This window comes from Erpetoichthys calabaricus, chromosome 5 (assembly GCF_900747795.2).
Source record: "Erpetoichthys calabaricus chromosome 5, fErpCal1.3, whole genome shotgun sequence".
Lineage (NCBI taxonomy): Eukaryota > Metazoa > Chordata > Cladistia > Polypteriformes > Polypteridae > Erpetoichthys > Erpetoichthys calabaricus.
Window position 1 is genome coordinate 191,467,303 of NC_041398.2, and position 26,096 is coordinate 191,493,398.

General features: G+C 36.7%; 1 protein-coding gene across 2 annotated transcripts in view; it reads right to left on the reverse strand.

Moving 5' to 3' along the window:
• trpm3 (transient receptor potential cation channel, subfamily M, member 3) overlaps positions 1 to 26,096 on the reverse strand; it is a 971,875-nt gene that overhangs the window by 113,357 nt on the left and 832,422 nt on the right. For both annotated transcript variants that reach the window (XM_051927388.1, XM_051927386.1), the window contains exon 9: positions 2,166 to 2,238. In XM_051927388.1, the coding sequence (XP_051783348.1) occupies positions 2,166 to 2,238 (73 nt within the window). The remainder of the gene's footprint in view (positions 1 to 2,165; positions 2,239 to 26,096) is intronic.

Here is a 26,096-nt window from a genome sequence, read left to right on the forward strand (position 1 = left end):
ATATGAGAACCTAACATTGCAGACTAAGAAGCCAAAACATTAAATAAGGTATGTGATTGAGAAGGACTGGCTTCTAATTAAGCAATTGGGTTGGAATGAAAACCTGCAGCCACTGCTGCCCTCCAGGACCGACATTGCCCACTCCTGCATTACATACAATACAGAATACATTATTTATGGCTAAAGGTCAAAGCTATACTTCACTGTTTTCTAGCAAGTTTCATACATAAATACCTCAGCAACAGCTCTTAATGATTTTTCTTTAAAGTGTATAATTTATCTTTATCTAGCAGATATAAGAGGAGAAAGAGCATCCTGACCAGGAAGGAGGAGGATTTATTACCCGGACGGTAGGCCAGAGCGGAAGGTCAAATGAATTGGCTGGTGGGGCAGAGAAATAACTTTGTGTCTGACCAGTATCATTTAGCTGATGAACTAACAGAAGCTGAGGATCTGGAATTGTACCACTCCCCCATACGCTAAGTGGCGGTGGTCCTAGTGTGGGAGCTCAGTCGGGACACCTATAGGGGTGCTTGGGAAATCCTGAAGTGTAGTCCTGTTGGGGTCCCTGGGTACCGAGAAAGCTTGCTGTTGGGAGAGGACCAGAAGTATTCCCGGGTCTAGCATAAAAGGAGCCTGCTACTTCTCGACTCTAACTCCCTGATGTGAGACAGTGGGATCTTTTAAAGCCAGACCCAGCAGAGGTAGAAAGAAAGAATAATTGTTTAGATTTATTGTATAATTGTGGTTATATTTGGAGAAATGATTGTAAAACAGGTTCTGTGTGTGAATATATACCCTTTATTTTATCACAACAACGTGTTGGAGATTACTGTATGTTGGGCTTGGTGCTCTGTGGTGCCCCCTTGTGTTCACAAAGAATATTTAGACTATCATAAACTCTTCTCATCCATTCCAGAAAAAGAAGTTTGGCAGCATGTTGCCTTTACTTTTTAAAGACTTCAAGCTTTAAGTTCCAATGACACCGAAGATCATACTAAAACAGAGTTTTCTTTTGCATTTTTTTTTATTGACTATAAAAGTACAAAGGAAAAGTGAATACAATGAGTAAGCAAGAGTACATTTCACTAGTTTTTGGTTGATGCTCATTTTTGCACAAATTGAAAATTATTTATTTTTATTGACCATTACAGCAATGATATCAGTCTGTTTAACACTTCATGTGAGTGAGTACAGAATGCAGATGTGGTAAATGTAAATTAAATACTGACAATGAAGTTTTTTTAAGGAAGTAAGTAAGTCCTGCTGCTTACAGTATGTGACATATTAAGTGCATGTGGATGCGAGGGCTCATCCACAAAGGCCATGATGAGAGGTGCATAGAAGAAATTGTGCATCCAGAATAGAGCACTGATTACTGTTCCGTCATGAAATGGGATAGCACAGTGGCACAATGGTTAGTTTAAATTCTGGTCCAGAGTAATAGATTTGAATCTTGGCCGGGCCACTGGCTGGGTGAAATTTGCACATTTTTCCAATGTCTACTTCAGTTTTCTCCCACATAATCTAGTTTCTTTCAAATCTTAAAGGTGTATAGATTATATAAATTAGTGATTTTAAACTGGCTCAGAATGACTGAGCACACATGTATGTGTTTTTCTCTTACTCCGTTTTTTCTTAATGATGTGTTTTACCAAGTGAAAAAAATTTTAATATTGGAATGCAGAAAAGATAGACAGAGATATGCAGAAAAGGAAAGTGCTAGAAAAACCATGATGTGATTTTCTGTTTAGGTAAATGCTTTAAAATTATCAGACAGCCATGGAGTTTTAATTAGTCTTAATTGTGGTCTGTTTGGTTGTAATGTTTCTAATGATCTCATTTTCAATGATTTCTGTAACCCCAGAGCTATACTATATGTCAATTTCCATTGAAAAGGTCTTTGTTTCACCACTAGAAATGTGAAAATGTTGATTTGCAAATGAAAGGCAGCACAGGGGCTTATTAAGAAAAAATTACAGGTTCAAACAAAGCAAGGATCAAGCAGAGAAGTATCAGTCTGTCATACTGATTAATAGCTGACGACCCTTTCCAAGAGATGGATGGTTCAAACATTACAAGTACAGCGTGATGAAAATATCTTTATCCATTCAAATAAGAAGTGTTAAATTGAAAGTCTGGTGTGAAGATCAGTAAGAAGTTACCTTTAAGAAGTGCAGTCAGGATAGCTAAATCAATGTCTTGATGTCCTTCAGACCCCATTCTAAATACAGTGATCTGCAGTTTGGAAATAAAAAAGAAAAACATTCTTAAATTAATTGTGTGTTTATGGGACAAAGGTGGGTTGAATCCTAGTGCTGACAAGATCTTAATGATGAAAAGCAAATTGATGAATTGGTGATTCCATTTTAATTATATATTTATATGTGTGTGTATATTGTCTATTTTCTTTTATTGATTTTATTGTAATCATTGCATACAAGTAGATCAATTTTTTACAAAAATAGGATTGAAAACAAATCAACCCCCACCCCTAAGAAAGAGAGCATGGCCAACAGAGTAAAACTTAAAGCTAGTATAAATAAGTAAATTGATAAGTTTAATAAGCGGATAAAGATAAATGGAGAAGAAAAAAGAAATGGGAAGAGAATCTGCTTCCTCAGAGCTTTAAGAGTTTATTCTAAAATATTATTGATTAGATCCTTCCAGGTTTTGAAAAAGGTCTGCACAGATCCTCTAAGTGAGAATTTGATTTTTTCTAAGTTTTATATTGTCTATTACTCACTGCGCAAAAGTATTCACCTTTGCCTTCAATAACTTCTCATTGAGATAAATTTGAAATGACACATAGACATTATGTACATTAAATATGGTTATTTAGATCTAAAATGTCATAGTGTATCTTATAATTGAATGATATAAGGTATGTGAGTAGTCATCATCAAATGTGACAAAACAGACAAACCTTTATATACTGCATTGTGTGTATTTTATAGAGCGCTGAATTATTTCAAATTTACAAAACTTCCTAAAATCGTTTGGCTAGCTTCTGCAATTAAATTATGTCATCATCTTGAATAAGAAAAAAAAAACATATCTTCACAATTTTATTGGCAACTTTGTCAACATGAAATTATTAATATTATGGTGTCTGGAAATCAATTCATCAATAAAACAATTATAAACCAGGTGAAAAGACTGGTAAAATCACAGAAGGAGACTGTGACCAAATTCAGATAAATTAATTACAATCAAACAAAACTCAATCTCAAATTTTAACGAAATACCATTATGACACCAATGATTAATAATGAACAAATTGTGTACTCACCTCGTAGACCAATAGTCGGCTGTTATACAATATACTCTAATACGCATTTGACAACATATAGTTTAAACAATATGGTAAATTCATGGAAAATTGGTTTATTATTAGAGCAGACAAGTTCAGGACTTTGTAGTTTAAATACATTGTACCTTTTTAATTTTTTCTTAGTTAGTCACAGAGTAGTTGGCGTGAATCACTGGGGTGCACCGCTGAGTGCCTCTGACTCTCTCAAGAGGATCAAAATAAAGGCTATGACATGGAAATTGCTGGAAAAGTTATGTCAATGTCAATGTCAATTTATTTATATAGCACATTTAAAACAACATAGTAATGCTATGGCCAAAGTGCTTTACAATAATAGAATAAAAGAAAAACAAAATAATTAACATAAAACAAATAGAAATAAAATATATGAACATAAAATAAAATACATAATAAATAGAAGTAATGTTATATACAAAAAAAAATAAAAGTAATGATATATAATCACAAAGAGGAAACCTTCAGTATTACTGAAGGTCATGGAATGCAAGTGAATAGAAATGAGTCTTTAGTCTTGTTTTAAACAGTTCAATTGTAGACGACTCCTTTATATGATGAGGTAAAGAGTTCCACAGGCGAGGTGCGACAGCTGCAAAAGACCTGTCCCCCTTGGTTATACACTTGGTACGAGGGACAACAAGAGACAGATGACTAGAAGATCTAAGCACTCTGGATGGCTGGTGTAAAACACACAGTTCAGATAAATAGGCAGGAGCAAGCCCATGGAAAGATTTAAAAACTAGTAGCAAGATTTTAAAATCAATTCGAAAACTGACAGGTAGCCAGTGTAAAGAAGCTAAAATAGGAGAAACACAGTCATACTTTCTTGCCCCAACCAGAAAGCGAGCGGCAGCATTTTGGACCAACTGTAACCTGCGTATCAGAGATTTCCCAGAATACAGCAAGTTGCAGTAATCGAGGCGAGAAAAAATAAACGCATGAGTAGCTATCTCAAGATCCCTACAAGATAAAAAAGGCTTTATCTTACCTAATAGACGAAGTTGGAAAAAGCAACTCTTGACTACAGAATTTACTTGTTTCTCAAAAGAGAGGTTACTGTCAAAGGTAACACCAAGATTGCGGACTTGAGGTTTGGAAAAGACAGAGAAAGAGCCGAGAAGTCCAAGACCAATTTGGGCTTTAGCTGATGGACCCACTATAAGCACCTCTGTTTTATTTTGATTTAGGTCAAGAAAATTATTAGCCATCCAGAATCTTAGTTCAGACAGACAGTTGTGGAGTTGATTTGTTGTAGAGTTGCAGACAGGAATATAAACCTGTGTATCATCAGCATAGCAGTGAAAAGAAATGTTAAATTTCCTAAAAATAGATCCAATAGGGTGTAGGTATATAGAGAATAAAATAGGACCCAAAATGGATCCCTGAGGAACACCATATTTAAGAGGAGCAGTAGATGAAGAAGAGGAATTAAAAGTCACTGAAAAGTGTCTACCAGTTAAATATGACCTGAACCAGTTAAGAGCAGCCCCTTTAAGCCCAACAAGATGTTCAAGCCGCAACAGCAATATTTCATGGTCAATGGTGTCAAAGGCAGCGGACAGGTCAAGGAGGAGAAGGACTGCCGCATCACCTGAGTCAGTAATAAGAGAGATGTCGTTGAACACTTTCAGGAGTGCCATTTCAACACTATGATAACGCCTAAAGCCAGATTGGTAGATCTCAAATAAATTATTGGAGTTAAGGTGATCAATCAATTGATTATAAATAATTCTTTCTAGAATTTTAGCCAGAAATGGCAGTTGGGAAATTGGACAAAAATTGGCTAAAACTCCAGGATCTAATTCTGCCTTTTTCAGACGGGGACGGACTGCAGCATGTTTAAAAAATGAGGGCGCAACTCCCGAACTAATAGAATCATTGATAATGACTAATAAGGGTGGGCCCAACACATCAAAGGCTTCCACTAAGAGACATGGTGGTATAATATCCAGAGGACTGGGGGCTGGTTTAAGGGTGTCAATAGTTCTTTTTAGCTGTGAAAGTGAGACTAGATCAAAGGATTCTAAGACAATGTCATGATTATCAGTAGGAAGTTCATAGCCCGTTTGAACAATGCCACAGCGGATAGTATTGATTTTGCTGACAAAGAATGATAGAAACTGTTCAAATGAATGAACAATGCTATTTATTCCCATTGCAGAGTGAGGGTGAATGGCCGCATTAATTGAATTAAATAAGACCCTAGGATTCTTTGAGTGACGGGATACTAAATCGGCAAAAAAGTTTTGTTTTGTTATCTTAACTTCAGCCTGGAAATTGAAAAGAGAAGTCCTGAAAATCTGTTTAGAGACAATCAGTCCATCTTTTTTCCATCGCCGTTCAGCAGTTCGACAGGCGCGGCGCAGTGATCGTGTATTTTCATTTAGCCAGGGAGCAGGTCTACCCTTATTACTGCGTACCTTGGGCGGAGCAATTGAGTCTAAAATCGTTTTACAGGAAGAGTTAAATTTTACGACAGAATCGTCGATACCATTATTTTGGTCATGCACATAAAGACTAGAGAAAATGGTTTTAAAATCAGATATAACAGAAGAATTTAAAAAGCATGAGCAGCGTGGAGGACAGCAATTTGTCGGGACATCAACAGTAATATTCAGATCCATCATTATAGAAAAGTGATCAGTAAAAGAAACATCACATAAATCAATATTATTCACTAAAATATCACGAGTAAGAACGAGATCAAGGGTGTGACCGAGAGAGTGGGTTGATGTATTAATATGCTGTATAAAATCAAGAGTTTGTGATGTATAGCCTTTAGTCCCTGAAAGTAACTATATACGTTTGCTAACTTTTTTATGGTTAACTGAAAGCTTTCGAATGACATTATACCTATTTATAGGGGTATTGTAGCAACCAGCAACCCAGGTTTGTATCCTACATCTGTTTGTTGTCAGTATGGAGTCTGCACATTTTCCCTGTGTCTGTTTAGTTCACCACTGGATACACCAGTTTTCCCCCACATTATCAATGACATGCAGGTTAGGTCAATTGGTGATTCCAAATCATTCCCTGTGCGGCTGTGATTGTAGGTATACTGGAGCCCCATCCTAGGCTGTTTTTACCCTTGTTCTCAATGGTGCTGGGATATGCTCTTGATCCATTGTGACCATCAACCAGATTAAGCCATCTTTAAAAGTAATGTTATGCTATGTTATACATGTGTTTATCAGTAATCATAACCTAATCTACTGCAGGTTTTCCACACTTATGTGTATTCAAGCTGAACACTTTAATAGCTGCATACAAACGCACTCCATTCATTTCCCCATTATCTCAAATACGTTTCTGTACTTCAGTTAATTCTCTCAAACAGCTGTAAATAAATGTGTCTCAATAAGAAAGAAAATGTAAACAAGTATGTTTATAAAGAAGCAAATCTATTTGAGTGAGCCTTTTATTAAATGATATAGAGCAGCTAAACTGCATCAATATAACAGCTAATATTTGGTAAATTCTTTTGTACCTATTATGTTACAAAGGAGAAAAAGCAGTTTTGCAGTTCTAATCAAAATTTCTCACTCAACACTTTATTATTGGAAATTGTAATGGATGTTATGAATCTTCCTTTTAAAACGAGATGCATATTATGAAGCATAATTACTCTGTGTATTAAAATAAACTTTAAATTAAACACAGAGATGTTCTCATTTGCCTAAATGGGAAAATTGACTCTCAGGATGGGGAAGTCAATTATTTCAATCAACATCTAATTTAGTTCAGATAAACTTCCTTAAAAGTTCTCCGGGTGTAAAGTCTGTTTAGAATTAAAGGTGACCTTAATTGTGTTAATTTCCATGTGGAGGTGCAAACTGAGATGAACAGAGATGACAGTAAACTCAGGTGGGAGAGTGGACCTTTGTATGGAATGCTCAAGAGAACAGGAGGACATGATATGCCAAGGAAACAGCCTTTAAAAGCGTTTAAGTAGAAAATGTGTGGCAATGTTAGTGAAGGTAGAGCCCAAAAGGAAACCAGACACATGTTTTAATTGTAAATATACTTAAGGTTTTAATGAATCCCACACCATTTCAATTTAGGCAATGGTGGACAGCATTAGTTGTTAAAGTATGTTATAACTTCAGTGGTTTACAACATTTCATTAGTTTAATGATTCAAAACCTTTGAGAATATTAATTGATCTTTTAAAAAGGGGATAAAGCAAAGGACTATTGAAAGCAAATATAGGTCACTTAATTAAAATGCAAGAAGGCAATATTACTTTTTACGTTGCACCAAAATACACCTTTGCTACTTGTAATACAGTTTAAACTCTATTTTGTCCTTGATTTCTGTTATTGGCGCTAACCACTAGTGAAGAGCTAACCCCATTGTATTCACTTTGCCTCAAAATTACAGAGATGATTGTCAACTTTGCCAAATTCAGTGAAATGCAATGAAGTCAATAGGGAAAGAGAAACTAAACTAGTTTTAAGTGGATCATAATGGTGCAATGGTCTTACAAGTGTCCCTAGCAGCTAGGGACATGTCTGACAACTATGCTGGACTGATTATTGTGGCTAAATAGTCAAATAGTCACCTGAGCTGTGAGGCAGCAGTGCTAACCACTGTGCTGCAGTGTCTCCCTGAGATGAAATTAATAGAATAAAATATGAGAACATTAAAATTTCTAGCAGGTTGTGGCAGACAGGAATGAATTTACAAAGGATTGACCACCCCCCCAACTCCATCAATTCTATAGCACCTCTCTTTATACAAAAGTACAATTTGTTTTTGGATGCTTTTGCTTGTTTACTGCCACTGCTACCAAAAAAGCGCAACACTAAAACACATGGATTCTTCACTCCATGTTTGCATCAACTGCAAGGCATTCTGGATAATATTATTAAAGGGGTGGTGTCACAAGTTACAAACGGGTCGCATACAAGTCCATACAAAAAAAATATATCTTGAAGACATGAATATACCATTTCCCCGTCTCGATGCATGCTCAATAATCCAGGTAAGGAAATCCTAGAAATTTGATTCTGTTCATCTGGACAAAGTTTTTAAGTGGGAGAAATATTTCGAGACTTATCCAAGTCTCTTCCTCAGTCTCAATTGACTGCAGGTTTCCCCAACCTTATAAACAGTACCTTTGCTTAATCACAGAGACTAGCACCATTGACAAAGGGCCAGTTGATCAGTGATATGCAAATTGTCCACTGATTAGTAGACGTGTGAACCATTCATAGAGGGTTGAGGAATGGCTGCAATCACAGCATTGTAAGATGGCGACAGATGTACCCTTAGGCCCCCTCCTCTGTTTCTTTGTTCCCACAAATTTTTCTCCTCCTGGACCTCTCAACCCTTTCTTCACTTTGTTGCTCGTTGTCCCTGTGGAGGCTTTTGATGACTACTACTATTTTAGTTAACTTCCTTTTAATCTCTTGCTAGAAGTTTCCTGCCTTTGCCTCCCCTACGATCTTGAATTCTTCATTTTATAATCTCCTCCTTCTTGAACCCTCCATGTCTTTCTTTACCTTGTAGAACTTGCCTCATACTGTTCAGTTAGTTGAGAACTAGTTGGGGTTTACCCTCTAATGTAGGTCTTCCTTTCCATTTTTTTTTCTCATTTTGTTGTGGCTCTCCTAGTTGCTGTGTGTGTGTGTGTGTGTGTGTGTGTGTGTGTGTGTGTGTGTGTGTGCGCGCGCTGATTCCCTCATTGTCTTCTTACCCACTTTCTTTTGTAATTTGTTGTTTCAAGGTAGATTGAGTGGTGGGTTGAATAGGGTGTGGGCATTGGTGGGAGGGTGCATATTTGGATATGTTGTCGAATTCTTTTTAATTTACTTCTTTTTATTTTATTAAGAAATAAATTAAGACGGGAGCACCAGTAGGCTTTGCGGCCTAGGAACCAAGTTCCCTAACTATTCTATAACATTTCAATAATTATTTTCAGGCATGATGCTGATCTTTCTGATCATAAAATAGGTCATTACGATAGCAATTGACCAGAAAAATGCATAATTAATTGCAGAATGATGGTAATTATAATAGATTTTATTTATTTGTAGGCGCCTTTCTAAACACTCAAGGACACCGAACAATAGATAAAACACAGATCATAAACAAAACTAAAATACAAGAATTAAAATCAGACAGAGCAATTGTAATCAAAGAGAAAAAGCAGTCTTAAACAAATGAGTTTTAACTTTAGATTTGAAAAGTGAAAATGATTCAATATTTCCAAGCTCAGATGTCAGTGAGTTCCAGAGCTGGGGAGCAGAGCATTCAGTTGGTAAGACAGACGAAGGGGACAGTCAAGTGGATGGAAGAAGAGGATCTAAGGGTACAGGAGGGAATGGCAACATGGAGGAGGTCAGACAGATATGGAGGGGCAACATTAAAAGTTAACAGAAGAATTTTGAATTGAATGTGGAACTTAACTGGAAGCCAGTGAAGCTGCTGCAAAATGGGAGTGATATGGTGAATAGAGGGGGCTCTAGTAATGATGTAGGCAGCTGAATTCTGGACCAGTTGAAGCTTATAAAGAGATTTGCGAGAAAGACCAAAGAAAAGGGAATTGCAATAATCCAGACGAGAAGTGACAAGGCTATGAACAAGGATAGCAGTAGTGTGGGGAGTGAGGGAGGGGCGAATATGATTAATGTTACGCAAGTGGAAATATGCAGACTGGGAGATATTACTGATGTGGGACTGAAAGGATAAAGTACTGTCAAGGATGACACCGAGACTCTTAACCTGTGGGGAATGAGAGACAGGGGAATTATCAATAACAAATGAAAAATTATCAGTTTTGGATAATGTTGATTTTGTACCAATGAGGGGAAACTCAGTTTTGTCACTATTAAATTTAATAAAATTTGAAGAAAACCAGGATTTGATTTCTGCTATGCAATCAATAAGCGAGGAGGGTGGAAAGGAAACAGTAGGTTTGCTAGTGAGAGAGAGCTGGGTGTCACCAGTGTAACAGTGGAAGCTAATGTTATATTTACAAAAGATATTTCCAAGGGGAGGGAGGTAAATAATGAAAAGGAGGGTCCCCAGGACAGAGCCCTGGGGCACACCTGAAGTAACAGCGGTGGGTTGGGATGTGAAAGTTTTAAGCTGAAAAAACTGAGTGCAGCCTCAAAGGTAGGATCTGAACCAATCTAGTGGAGTGTGGGTAATGCCAATCGAAGATAATCTATTGAGAAGAGTAGTGTGACAAATAGTGTCAAAGGCTGTACTCAGATCAAGGAGGATGAGAATAGTAATTAAACCTGAATCAGCTGCTATAAGGAGGTCATTAGTAATTTTTATAAGTGCCATTTCTGTACTGTGGAGGGGACGAAAACCAGACTGAAACTGTTCATACAGATTATTTTGAGATAAATGAGAACTATTCTATAGTTGAATAGCCACTATTTTTTCAAGAATTTTGGAAATGAAGGGTAGATTAGAAATAGGATGAAAATTACTGAAATTAGTCGGATCGGCACCAGGTTTTTTCAGCATTGTTTTTATTGCAGCTGTTTTAAAAGATGAAGGAACAGTACCAGTAGTGAGAGAAGAGTGGATTATAGCAGAAATAAGAGGGACCAGAGAGGTCCAGTTGACAGGTGGATGGCTTAGACTTACAGACAAGATCTGAAATTTCTGACAAAGTAAGAAGCTGAAAAGAGGAAAATGAGTGAGTTGGTGGGTGAAAGTCAATTGAAGAATTGGAGGAATCCGTACCGAGAGACTGATGAATCTTCTGGATTTTTTCATTTAAAAAGGAAATAAGGGAATTGCAAAAATCAGTTGAGTGAAGGTGAGAAGGTAAAGAAAGGAGTTGTGTGATATTGTTAAGCAGTGAAAACAATGACATGGTGTTGCCTTTATTGGAAGAATTAATGTGAGTATAATAATTAAATTTAGTTTGGGCAATACAGTCCTTGTAATAAAGTATATGGTTTTTGTGAACAAAGAGTCCAATTTTTTTATACAACCATTCAAGTTGCCGGCCTTTGGCTTTCAAAAGCTGAAGTTCAGGTGTGAACCAGGGAGCAAAAAAGGAGAAAGAAACAGATCTAGTTTTTAATGGAGCAACAGAGTTAAGAATACCATTAAGTCCAGTGTTATAGTGTGAGACCAGTTCTTCAGGAGTGGATAAATTATGAATGTCCATAAGAGAATCAATACTAGATGAAAGAGAGTCTAAGTTAATATTGTTAATATTACGGAAAGACATGAGACAGGAAAGCTTAGTATTGGAAAGTGCAAGTTTAACACTGAATGAGATAAGAAAATGATCAGTTATGGGGAGTTCATCCACAGTACAATCAAGCAGGGTAACTCCAGAACAGCAAATCAAGTCCAAGATATGTCCTTTGGAATGAGTGGGAACATCAGTATGCTGCTGGAATCCAAAACTCTCAAGGCAGGATGTAAAGTCTCTAGTAATAGGGACATTGATATTATCCATATGTATGTTGAAATCCCCCAGAAGTATTATGTTTGATGAAGCAGTAGATAAGTCAAGTCAAGTCAAGTTGGGGAGCAGCACTGGTACAGTGCATTGCCGCACCCACTACACGTTCAAACAGCTCGGGATCAGTAGATAAGTGTGTAAGAAAAACAGCAAAGTCATTCAGAAAGTCATTATTTGAGGGTTCCTCTTAAGCGCCTCTTCTTCTTGCACAATTTGGCTCAAAAACTATTCAGCACATTGTCCTCTCATAACAAGCTTAAGTTTTGAGTTTGGTGGTTTTCTGCCCAGCCGTTTTAGCCCTAGATCGTCCTCAAAAAATGTGACACACACAGATACAACCCATCATCAAGATATCGATGATTTCAGTATCAGAGGACCCTAAAATGCAGAGATCTGTCAAAAACTGGAGATTGAAATTTTTGATGAATCTAAAACTTTCACTCCTCCCCCATAGATGATAGGTTATGGCTGGGGAGGGCACAAAGCAAAAATTGATAAAAATTAGCTATTTCTTTTTTTTCTCCAGTCTAGATCTTTTTTTTTTTTTGCATGTTGCAAAATATCCCTAGCGTCAACTTATATTAACCAAAATTCACACCTTCTACATGTTGGTCTGACTGTTTTCCATCTTAGGCACAAAACGTCTTCACAGTGAGTGTGAAAGGCCATCCCAATACATTATCAAATTTAGGTGGGGCCATCACTAGGTCTCTATTATATATTTGATATTTAGGAACAATGTAATCACATTTTCCCAATTTAGCAGAAATTAGCAAGTTCAGAATTAAAACAAATGGAATAAATAAGAATAATGTCTACACAGAATATTATTTGTACCTTTAAGATATTGTTTATGTGAAAGCAAAATAACAGTGTGTTGTTTGCCAATGCTTAGGGACTATCTAAATATTATTGGTGTAAATAAACACTTGCTTCACATATATTCAGGGGAATTAACCAAGCTCTTGCTTATATGGAATCATTATATAGACACAATATAATGCTTCCATATTAGTTCCTCTTTACAGTCACATGTTAGGAATGCTAGAAGTTTTGCATCATATACTTCACCATATTTGCCTAAAGACTACTTATGTTTTTTCTGTACATGAGTAGAGTTCTATCTGACTATTGTGAAGATGCATTTTCTCTGCAGAGATCTGAGATTAATCACATCATTCATGGTTTGACTAATTATTGTCTGTTGTTAGTATTTTTTCTAAATTTATGGTTTGAAGGGGATATGAATGGAAGACAACTTTCAGCATAAACACTAAGCATTATAAGTAGTGATGCACTACTGATTTGTACAAAGTTGAATTTACACTAAAATGTTTCACAAGCTTTTGCAACCTGCAGATTTGACACAGGAAGAAAGGTGCTTAGTTTCTGTCATTTCCTGTTAAATATTGACATTTCGTGGAGCCATGAGACATGTGCTGTAACTATTCTAGTAGTACAACTCCTGCTTTGCCAGTTACAATGACAGTCTTGGCAAATGAAACCACAAAGATATGTCAGAGACAAAAGTCATATTCCAATGTACTCATCGACTGGAATCAAGAAACCGGAAAGGTATGCTATGTAACAGCAAGGAGTTGGCTTACCATGCAGCCAGTTTTATTGTGGAGAAAATGCAGCATTGTATGTGATGGTGTACTTCGGTGCGATTTACACAGAAAATATGTATGCAGCAGGTCTATTTTAAAAAACACACTGTGTTCTTCCGTGCTAGTGTGAATGATAGCCATAGAATAGAATTGATTTTAATGTAGTGGGCACAAGTATGAACAAGGCCTTAAGGAATATTCCTTGCTTTCTATCCCAAATAAAACTCTTTTTAGAGGTTTTGTGAAATTGCATATGAAACAAATTTTAGTGACAATGTTGCCAAACTCAATGGGAGATAACACTTGATTGTTTCACTCATCATTAATCGGCGAGTCTAATAATCAAGTTGGGCAAACAATAAAGAAAAGAAAAATAATGCATATTTATTTAACGCTGCCTCTCTCTAGTATTGTCGTTGATTCTAAAGACAGCAGTATTCCTTAATCTTGATGATTGATTTTTTCTCTTATTATTCTTTGATTATGGCTATGTTTGACTAACCATCTGTAACAATTGTAAAAAATCTGACACTTGATTAAACGAAAGTGATCATCAGGATTGATACAGAAAAATCTTTAACAAAAATATGATGGCCATGAAATTAAGCAGACAGATAGAAAACATGATGACAGACAGGATTGGCCGACTGTGTAGACAATACAAAAATAGAGCAATATCTGGTTGGTGTTGCTTAGTGGACTGTAAAATCATCAGAGGGTTAAGATAACAGTAGTGTTATTTAAGTGCAAGTGTTGCATGTATTAATTGTCCAAACATTGAAAATTCAAAGAAGAGTCTCTGCTCCATAGAAAAGAAATAAAAGCCAAATATTAATTCAGAAAAATTCAGTTTCTTATTATAATTTACAGCACAATGAAATTCATTTGTTGCTAGTCCTTCTGCTGCAGAAATATTAAAATACAGTATGATATAGTTTAGTAACCTCTAATCAGTAAATAAAATAATGGCAAAGAACAAAAACAAATAATATCAGTGGTTCATAAACAAAATACCTAAAAAAATAAAATATAAAAATGCAGCATGTACCAGATTGATTTACAGAATGATGGAGTATTAGTCACAGGTTAAACAGATGACAGTACTTGTGTTTATTGCCCGGTTCAGTAAAATCTGCTTTCAAGCCTGCTGGTATTATATTGAATGCTAGATTTAGTAGATGGAAGGACATTTTTTACACAGGAGAGTGTCTACCTTGAAATGATGAATAGTTCTTGCTTTAGACATTTCTTGTCATATTTATCGTAGACAATCGACCAAAAGTCTTTACTATAGATTGTTTCTTCTTAATATTTTATTCTTGATGATATTTGGAAGTGTATAAAAGAAAAACTTTGATATGTGATAAACAATGGTGAATTTTCCTCAACACAAACATTAGGACTGCACACATTTATTGACAAAAATTTGACGATAAAGCAAATAACTTACCTAGCAATATTGCATTGCTAAATACTAATTATGCACAACCCAAGTGGCCTTCAAAAATGTGAAGTATACAAGTTATATTTTCAGTGTGGGTAATGGGGGCCCATCTACCTTTGCTGGTAGTCAAAAAGTAGACAAGGGGCAAGTAAGAGCCTAGAAACGTCTGAGTCTGAGAATCAGCCTTTATGGGAACACAATTAGGAGAAGAAGTGCCAGGCAAGAGAAGTTGAGACACATGAGGATACTGAGGAAAGGCATAGGTGGATACACATAGAGCAAGAGATATCAAATATCAAACATTTTTACATTTATTCTTTTAACTGAGAGGTAAGTGTAGCTAGTGATAATATAAAGCATTTTAGCTTTTGATAGGAATGGCGCTGTTTCTCTCAACAATACAGTGCCGTTCGTGAAAAGGAATAACAATCGGAAACGACAAATAATGAGAATAATAATTCAACTGATTAAATAGACCAAATCAGTGCACTTCAGACTGGATGATGACTATTAATTCAAAAAATAACTGCAGGTAAATATATATGCAACAAGCCCTAATGACAGTGAACCAGGAACTGTACTAACTGGATTCTTGACAATTTCCTGCATTAATTTTTTTTTCTGTCTGTCCCTAGAAAAACTCTCCATTCATGTATTTCAAACTAATTTATCTCTCTGCCGAAGTTAGAAACTATTCAAGCAAACGTTTAGAGTCTAAATTGCACCTGTGTTGTGCATGGCCAATTTGTTGCACTTCAGAGGAGAAATACAGTGGCATTAACATATAACAATGAAACATTTTTAGACCCCAACATTATTATTTATTTATTTCTATTCCAATATTGCATATCCTTATTTCTGCTTGGGTCTGGAGCTGTCATTACAAATAGGCCCAGGATCATCTGCAATAGGAAGAGGTGGGCAAGGAGGACAAGCAGAATGAGGTTTTTCTGCCACTCTTGTAGTGATGCTCAATTTGCCTGACATATAATCAGTTCTGTTTACGACATGGGTGACATTTCACCAAACCTCCCACTCCAACCTTACTACTAATTGTGGTGCAATTATGTTATGGTTCTGTATGATTCCAACCTTTCTATTTTGTTTTTTTACCTTGTTTCAATTAATTTTTCTTTCTTTATTAGTTTTAGTGTTAACTGCTCATTATTAACAAGTTATTATGTGTTAATTAAGCTAACAAAAGCAATGATGTTGGCCTTGGGTTTTGCTAGTGTAATTAAGTATCTTATTAGTTATAATGATGGTTGGATGAGAGACTTAATTGATGTAACATTCCCATGTGCTGCAATTAGGCCTCTGATCATTCATTCCTTGGTTGGGCTGCTTTTCTAGAATTCTCTGGTCTTTGCATTATGTTATGGATATTTATCTTTGTCTTTCTTTAAATCATTGACTTTGTTGACTTGTAATACAACGCTATTTGGGTTTTTTTTTTCAGAGTTTTTGGGATTGTGCTTGTTGTTGTCCATTTTTAATTTAAAATTTTCTTATTTTTAAATAAACCCAATTACATATTCTTCCCTTTTTCTATCTATCTATCTATCTATCTATCTATCTATCTATCTATCTATCTATCTATCTATAATATACAGTAGTGCATTTTATTTCTAGCTTTCTGTCCGTCAACTGTATTTCAACACATAAGTACTGTATAATTTTTCAAAGTACTGTAGTGCTGATTAATATCTGATTAATATCCATGCCTGCTACAGTACAGTGACAGCAGATCATAAATCATTTTAAACAAGAAAATACTTACTATAAATGGTATTCACACAGGAACTTAAATGTGCATATTACTTATGATCTCAAATACTTGTACTAATTTTTAGGTATATTTTAAAGTGGTGCCTTATTACACAGTCATTTATTTAGCTTACACTCCATTTTTCATAAATGTATTTTGTGTCATTGTTTCTTCATGAAGGTGTCTGTTCTCACTAGCTGTTTATTGTAAGATTGCTTTAGCAGTGCTCTAATGGGGATTACAATTATGCTCAGGAATGAAGAGAAATTAACTGAATTAAGGACTGCACCAAATGTATTTGTTTCCGGAAACTTGCTTTGTTAATGTTTGTTTGCTGCTGTTTCTCTGTGTGCTGTGTGTTTGTAACATCTGCCATTTTGTGATAATTGTCTGTATAATGTCTTTACAGGACAAGTTTGAAGTTTTAAAGGATGCAGCCTGCTGACATTAAGCATATGTACCAAATGAAAATTGTTGGAAACTGAGACATTACAGTTTTTAGTATGTGTATTTTCAGTGATAAGAACTACTGTGTTTTATGGCTTTACTTCACTATATCCCCTTTTGAGTATAAGGTCATGGACCACATCTGACTGGTTATACAAGTGCAGCTTCTGAGTGTGAAGAAACACATATACACTTTAGAAGTGTGGAGCCAAGGGAAATAGATGCATGAACCTCCTGCAGGAAGAAAGCCTAAGGGATGGAATAGGCAATACTTTAGATTTAGCAAGACCAGCTTAAGGGGATAAGGAAGTAAGGTTTACAAGGTCAGATAAATGAGTTGGTTAGAGAGCAATAGACAGAGAGAGAGAAGTTAATGAGAAAGGTTTAAGTTGCTGTAACTACAAGGTTAACCACAATCTGTGAGACTGAACAGCTAGCACTATCAGGTTGTATGGTGTGGATGGCCATTGCCACACTCTGATTGCGTTTGTGTAAGGCAATAGGTGTTGTAAAATTAAAACATATTAAATCTGTTTTGCACCTTGCACCTTTTGTCTCTTCTATGCGGTGGGCTTAGAAACAGAGTTCTTTCTCAGCTAGGTCAATCAAGGGTGAGGGCAAGAGAACATTTGTAATAAATAAGCTGCTGTGTCAGTCATACCAGTCCTAAGGAAGTGGACTATAGCCCTGGGTGCAAGTATATTGGTGCTGTGAACTGTATATTTCAAAAGGCTGGTAAGTGTAAGAATAGGCAAGCAGGTACAATATATAACTGTGGGGCTATAGGAAAAGAATCTGTGTACTTAATGATAAAACGGGCACCATTATGAAAGAGAAAGAAAGAAAGAAAGAAAGAAAGAAAGAAAGAAAGAAAGAAAGAAAGAAAGAAAGAAAGAAAGAAAGAAAGAAAGAAAGAAAAGTATTTTATGCAGAATCCATGTCACTCTCTCCATCCACAGTACAATTTCGGTGTCTTTGAAATGATTTTAAACATAGCTGCACAAGTAATCACTTCTGTGACCTCACATTGCACATACATTAAACACTCGGAGTGCAAAGTGTCTTAACTGGCTTTTATAAAAAAAAAAAAGATTAGGTAAAATTGCAAAAATAGATGCAAAATTAACATTTACCCCAGAAAGTGCCTTTCTTAATCAAAACAACTGATTACAATGTATACACATATATAATAGTTAGCTGTTTCTGATGATGTTGCTGAATTCTGATTATTTATACTCTAAAATAACATTTTTAATTGGCAAGTACTCATGCTCTTTGCTTTGCTGTTATTTTTTGTGTATTTCCTTTCAGAGATGTCATCTACCTGAAGCTGGATGGCTTATCACTGCTACTCTGAATAACTTTCATTTTCCTTGAAGGAACATACATCAGTAGTTTTCTTATCTATGCATGCCTGAGTACAATCCATGAAGTTTAGATTGTTTTCATTTTCAAAGCCCAGATTTTTTAAGCATGAAGACTTTGATGTAAATTGGCTGTGTGACTTTCTTGTGTCCCTTGAAATCTATTATATTTTTTTGTTTTCTTTGCATTTATTTCTAGGTAATGATTTGCAGGCATGATGAGTCATCTCTTTTTTATTCTTTCTGTTATGTAATCAGATGTACTATATTTCACTTTGCAGTAATTCTCATTGTGACAGGCACAGTATAAAATAAATGCCAACCATAGATAGATAGGCTGAGAGTGTAACCCTGAACACCCCCAGCAAACCACACCAACCCCCTGACAAGTGGAACTGATTTGTAATATTTGTACAGTTTAGAGCTTCTTAATCTTCAATGTCTTCAGTAAATGAATACCATTAACTAATTAAGTCACAGTATACTGTACTGTGAATATCAGAAGTGCTTCTGTTGACTTGGATTACTAAATGTTACCAAGAATCACATGTGATAAACAAACATTTTAAACAATTAATACAATGTAAAACAGTGGACACCAACAGGTTTCTGAGCTGATATTCTACAAACTGGATGGATTGACTTATTCGCACAGTGTGTACAGCCACCTAATTAAATAACCATTCAGTATAACACCTTTTGTATATTATACTTTAACAGAGCAGTTTTGCTTTGCAATAAAATACAATCAAATAATTCAAAACAAAAAGGTATATATGCATGTAATAAACTAAATTACAAGATAATACAGCTATATCATAGGTAAATAAACACAATTAAAAAAGAAAAACGTGTGGAAGTTTGAGAGTAAGAGAAGAGAAATAGTGAAGTGCAATTGGTATTGAAAGATGGATTTGAAATTAATTGGGCACGGCTCTAGGTTGTTTGATTTTTGCTCTGGTTCTGTGTGACCTGACCAAAACAAGAACTTAAAAAAGTAACGAGTGGATAATGAATAGTCTTTTATTGATGTAAATTTGCCCCTACTACTGCTACACCACTACTTCTGCCTACTATAATAAGCTAGGCAGAAGTTTAACCTCCATGAGGTTCAGACTGGGCAAAACAATTTTAACACTCCAGCTCTGCTTGCAACTAATGGGGTTTTCACAACCAATTAAAATAATGGTGAACAAATCAACAGAGTTATCTCACCGTATTAGCTATCATGTGGATGAACAGGGACCCAGTTGTGAATTGAAAAATAAACTACTGGAATAAATTTTCTCCCACAAGTACTTGTGGACAACCATGCCAAGGACAATCCTCGTGGAAGCCCTCTGTTTATAGAACCAAAAACATAACAAAAGCAACACAATAGATAGATAGAGACATGAATTAGAGAGGAGCATAAAGAAGTCATGGAAGCTTTCTGTAATGCTTCACTAAATCCAACAGACAACTCAACAACACAAGCAGTATATGGCATTTGGTGCAGAAAAAACACCTTAATGATCGTCCAAACTTTGATGTTAATAAAAAGAACTGAGTAACTTAATCAGAATTGGAAAATATCCAAAGAAGAGTTAAATAGACAATGTTTAAAATTAACTCTATAGCAATGAGCTCTATAACATACACTATTTAGCCAAAAGTACTGTATGTGAACACCCCTCCTATTTATTGAGTTCAGGTGTTTTATCTAAACCCACTGTTAACAGGTACATACAGGTACATAGCCATGCAGTCCCCACTGACAAACAAGAGCTCAGTGACTTTAAATATTGCACTGTCAAAAGATGCCACCTTTGCTTGAGGCAAGTCAGTAAGTGAAATATGAAAGGCTCTTGACATATGATCTGATTTTTTGTCTAATAGATTAATAATCTAATAATTCCATAATGTTATATCTTTACTGAACATAATCTTTAAATATTTAACATAAAAGATGGAAAAGGCACATGAACCTGTAGGAAATGTGGAAACTAGACTCCATTGTTCTAATCAATGAAATAATATTGAGGTGCAGGTTTCAGGTGTCCCTGTGATTGAAAAAATCATTATCAGTGAGTCTCTGCTAAAAAAAAAGACAGGGGAAGACTAGTATTTATGAGTCAAGTCACTGAATATCCTGCAAAACATTACATCACAATGTTATTCTCACTCAGCTCATTAGGGAAGCCAGGGTGGACAAGGTAAGCCTGCAGGTGCAATGCCTGGAGCTCATTATTATTTATGCCTCAATACCTCATAAGCTACTGGGGAAAACTTTAGATTATAACTATGTTCCAGCAACTTTAGGGATCTTATCCTTAACTCAGGGTGAACAATGTCAGAATTGCAGCAGCTTGAGAATGGCTTCATAATGGACTATAGCATCTCTGCAGTCCTCTTGTCTTATCCATGATCATGCTGATGAAGGCAGCAAAAGTGGAGAGCAGGGCCCTCTCAGAGTCCGGGGTATAGCCACCACCAAAAAGAGTGTTCATGGATGACTACTACATCAGCGACTGGAGACTGGTGGATTCTGCAAGGGCTTGTGAAGCTTATAACATGGGAATTTATAAACTTTAAGATAGCTAAATGAAGATCCAAGGTGCTGAAGAGGGGCAAGGGCACACTTCCACATTCATTGAACACTAAACCTGTCCATCAAAGAAACTCCTAGGAAGATCCTGCAAACACGATTCACCTGTAGCCTTAATGATACTACCGTGATCCTATGAACCAACCTGGTGGTTGAATATTGGTTGGCAACTGTGGACATGTTGAGCTTGCTTGACAAGTTCAAAGTTTTAATCTATTAGCATGCAGTTCTACCATGCATTCTCTGGTCATTGATGACATATGAGGTCACATTAACAACTATGGCGGGCTTTAAGAGATGATAGTAAGCCATTACCACAACAGGTGGCTGGGTTTTTCCACAGCTATTTTTTTTCCGACAATATGCTTTTTCTTAAGATCTCTCATTGAAAGTGGTTAAGTGAGTTACCAACATTGCTTCGTATTCTCAAACAACCAACCTTAGGCTATTGATCAGTAGCCAGTATGAGGAGTTTATTGTGGCACGTGTAAGGAAGGCATTGCAGTATATGGACGCCAGTAATCCCAAGTTTGCAATGCTGGCATCAAAGTGAGGAGGGGGAGGAAGTGGAGAGTACCACAAATGGAGGAACTGGCTAAATTCCACCTGTAATAGAGCAAGCTGGTGGTAGGTGTCATCACTGGAAGAGCTGGCCTTGGCTGTGGCATGGTAGGTCACATTAACAACTATGGCGGGCTTTAAGAGATGGTAAGCCATTACCACAACAGGTGGCTGGGTTTTTCCACAGCTATTTGTTTTCCGACAGTATGCTTTTTCTTAAGATCTCTCATTGAAAGTGGTTAAGTGAGTTACCAACATTGCTTCGTATTCTCAAACAACCAACCTTAGGCTATTGATCAGTAGCCAGTATGAGGAGTTTATTGTGGCACGTGTAAGGAAGGCATTGCAGTATATGGACGCCAGTAATCCCAAGTTTGCAATGCTGGCATCAAAGTGAGGATAGAGAGGAAGTGGAGAGTACCAAAAATGGAGGAACTGGCTAAATTCCACCTGTAATAGAGCAAGCAGGTGGTAGGTGTCATCACTGGAAGAGCTGGCCTTGGCTGTAGCATGGTAGTGAGGTGTGGGCAGGCCCAATGCATATATTGGCTTGTACAGGAAGAGGTGCAGGAGGGAGTTACAGAGGATTGCTCAATCAAAGTAGTCACCATTAGACAGCAAGTAGCATAAGATCACAAAGCTTGACATCTGGAAAGTAGTGCCCCAGTATAACATTTTCCTGATACGAGCTGTCTGTAATGCTCTAACTAGCCCATCCAACCTATATATGTGGAGTACAGCAGAAGGACCATCATACCTGTTATTACAAAGAAGAGGAACATTGGAGCAAATCTTCAGTTTCTGCCCCAAGATACTGGGAGATTGTTTTCCACAACTGACTAAATGCATTATCAGAATTGTTAGGGTAGGAGAGCCGCCCTAGTCCCAGAAGAGGCCCTCCATTTGAATCTAAGTGTCTGCACAGGCCTGGCAGCAGATGGTTTACCTTCTGAAGCAGGTGGGATTCCCCAAGTCCATCTGCATGATCACCCTGAGGCCTTACATCATTCTGATGTCTGAATTGACAAGGTAGGTGGTCATGCTGGAACTCACCTTTTCCAAGGAAGATCAAATTGAGGAGGCTAATGAGAGGGAAAGGCCTAAATATGAGGACCTTGTGGAACATTTTTGCAGGTGGTGTAGGGTGGGGTTGGGAGCCTAGTGTGTGACAATAAAGCTAGTATGAGGTGAAAGTGATAGGTCAAGAAAGTGAAAGAAGTGAGAGAATATTCTTCTAGATGGTCGTAGATCAGAATTAGTGAGCAGTGGAGCATGGGTGCTACTGGGACATAGGCCCTAGGGGGGTCGCTTGGGTGAAGGTGTCTGACCCCAGGTTATATCACTGATGATCTGTGCTTCAATATGATGTGTACTTCAGCAGATGATCTGTGCCTCATTTTTTGCATTACTGTTGATGTGTGTTTCTTCATCATCACTGGTGAAAGGTGCTTCTTCCCAGTGCTTCACTAGATGTATATTTTAACTTTTAACAATAGAATGCCTGATGAATAAATAATTTAGATAAGTATGTGTATATCACAGATGAATTACACATCAGCACTGGTCATCATAATTTAAAACTCACTCACCCATGTAAACTTTCTGTATCGTGCAGAAAGGCCATTTCATGTTTAGTGCTGAATGAAGCTTGAATTGAAGCAGCCTGAAGACACATTTGACATTAACATTATGACTGGTGACTACAACAGTTAGTCTGGTCAATTAAGTAGAAGAACTAATTGCTGGTGGGAGAACATCTTTATTTGGTTCTGTCAACAATAAAATCATGTTACTACAAATAGAAAACTGTCTGTGGATTACAATAACTGAATAGCAAAAGCTGATCATACCATTCAGATTAGTATAATATTTCTATTTAATTTCAGTTCTTCATCTCTTTTACTAAGTAGGGTTCTAGAGCTTGAACTGGATGTTACCTGGAGATGCTATGCTTGTCTTCAGTGAAATGTGTATACAGTTCAAAAAATAGTTGGGGCAAATGAAAAATACACAAATACCATAATATGCCATTAATTAAGAATTTATATGACATACTGTACTGAAGGAATAAATCATAGAAGACAAATATTCTATAAAGAATCCAAAAGTAGTATAGCATGTTGCAGTTGGTACTAGAACCAATCAGAAATGATGCATAGTGCTTTCAGTAGGGTGGCCTAATAGATGGGAATTATAAATAGCTTTATTTTACAATTACTTATGACAGGAATCAATGTATTTCTACCTTTAATCATGTCAATTTATAAAAAAGCTGTATAACAACCCTAATTATTAGTGATGTACTATATGATTTGTGTGAATCATATAATTTTGCTTTACAAAAAATATATTTTAATATTATCTGCAACCTTTTTCTTAATATGTAAAAGCATGGCAAAATTCATTCTGGCGCAGAACGTCTAATGGGTGCACAGCTAGAGAGCACTTACCTGAAAGCACTTTGAAGGTGCTTCTCCATTGCTAAAATCCTTTGGCCTTGGAGTGTGGCCACCGGTGAGCCTCCCTGAGGATCATGACTTGGATCATCTTATAGAGTTAGAAAAAATTAGCACAGATGGTGCTACCTAAGTCTCTGACCCTAAATGAGCAGTGTGAGGCAAAACTGGCTGAAAGAGAAGCTGTGGAGCATAGGACAGCTGAAGAGGGAGACAGTGGTTTTGGATGTGGAATAACCCTAAGGGGGCAATACTCCTTGCTTTCCACCCCCACCCCCCAAAAAAAAATAAAAAAAGACAAAAATAACTAATTTTAGTGAGTTTCACATTTCACAATTGTGAAACCATATACAACATGAATTTTAGGAGCATTTTTTTCAAAACTCTGCTGCTTTGCTTATCATTACTATTCATCTGCTTGTTAAACCTGTAAATCTTTGATAGATCAGCCAAAGAAAAAAATTCTGGGCTTGGTTCATGACACTCTCTTCAATCAGAAACATTATTCTGCACAATATACATTTATTTGTTTGTGTACTTATTGGTTGATTGATTGGCTGTATTATTTGTCCTGTGAGTCTGTATCCTTGTTTTTCTATGTTTCTGCTGCTGTATACATGTGAATTTCCCCTTTAGATTAATAATGTTTATGTAATCTAATCTAATCTAATTATGGTTTGAAACCTAAAGATTATGAAAAAAATAAAAGGGGAGTTGCCTTTTAAACTTAAGAGGTAAATAAGGAGAAATTTCATAAAAGGACATTCAGCAATACTTCTCTTTCCGATGATAACCTTAAATTTAATACGGTTCATCTTGACAGAAAGTGGCTTCGGACAGAAATCTTATCACCAGTGGATATTGTTCAAAAAGTTGTGGTGGATCATATTTTAAAATCCCTACCTGTCACAGTTACAAATTTATCAAACTGTGCAATTCCTTAACAACAGAGTAATTACATTGTCCAATGAAGAAGTTTTACAATTGAGAATGAGGAAAGGTGAGCCTCTTATTCAACCAGGAGTAAGACCTAATCAAGTGAGCTACGTCGAAACACCAGCAAATGAAACAATAACTGAAACAGAATAAATAAAATATGTCATACTGTCATTGTGGGGAGATGTTACCAAAGGGGCAACAATTACAAAATTATCAAACATTATGAAATAATAAAACAAAAAAGTTAAATGTGAACCCTAGCAATGAAATACCCAATCCAGTGCCTTATTTATATACTCTCTTTTAAAAATTTTGAGAAATCCTGAAGCAGTGCTAGAGTAAAATTGTGATGGTATAAATGCAATGTGGTGGGCGGCCAGAACTCTTGCCCGGCCAGGACGCCCAGAGTGTGGAAGGACCTGGGGAGAGAGTATTTTTGGGACAGTTTCTTCCCCAGGCCGACAGAGAGCAGCCCCCCTGGTTTCCAGTAGGGCCACTGGTCATGAGCATGGGAGCTCAACCCTGTTGGAACCCGTGGCCTCCACCAGGGGGCACAAGGACCTTTCCAGAGGTGTGGCCGGAGGAGGCTCGTTGGGCACCTGGAGTCGTTCCGGGTGCCCCGTAAAAAGGGGCCAGTCCCACAATTCAGAACCAGATTCGGGAGGAAGAAGACAAAGCCTGAGGAGGAGTGGAGGTGGATGGACTGGCATCAAGAAGGGACTGTATATAGATGTGTTGTGGTGTTGGTGGTTTGTGCACTTTTATTATAAATAAACTGGGTATTGTGTGTTGAACCTGTGTCCTGCCTGTCTGTGTCCGGGTTAGGGTGGCGTCACAGCAAGTATAATCATTAAGTGATTGATGATGGTAAACCACAAAGGATGGAATCTGAAGAGTTTTAACAGAAGTTTCAATGTACAGTAATCCCACTTGAAAGATGCTTATATTTGAGACTAAATCTCTAGCAATGTAAGTCTACAGTTGCACTCCTGTTTCCATGTTGAATTTAATTTTATTTCACCACATGTGTTGTCTCCTGTGCTATACTAGTCTGAGGATTATTATTATTATTATCCTTGCTGGAATATTATCTACGTTGTAGCCTATAATTTTTTGGCCTCTCCTCCTAATATTTATGACAGGTCGGTG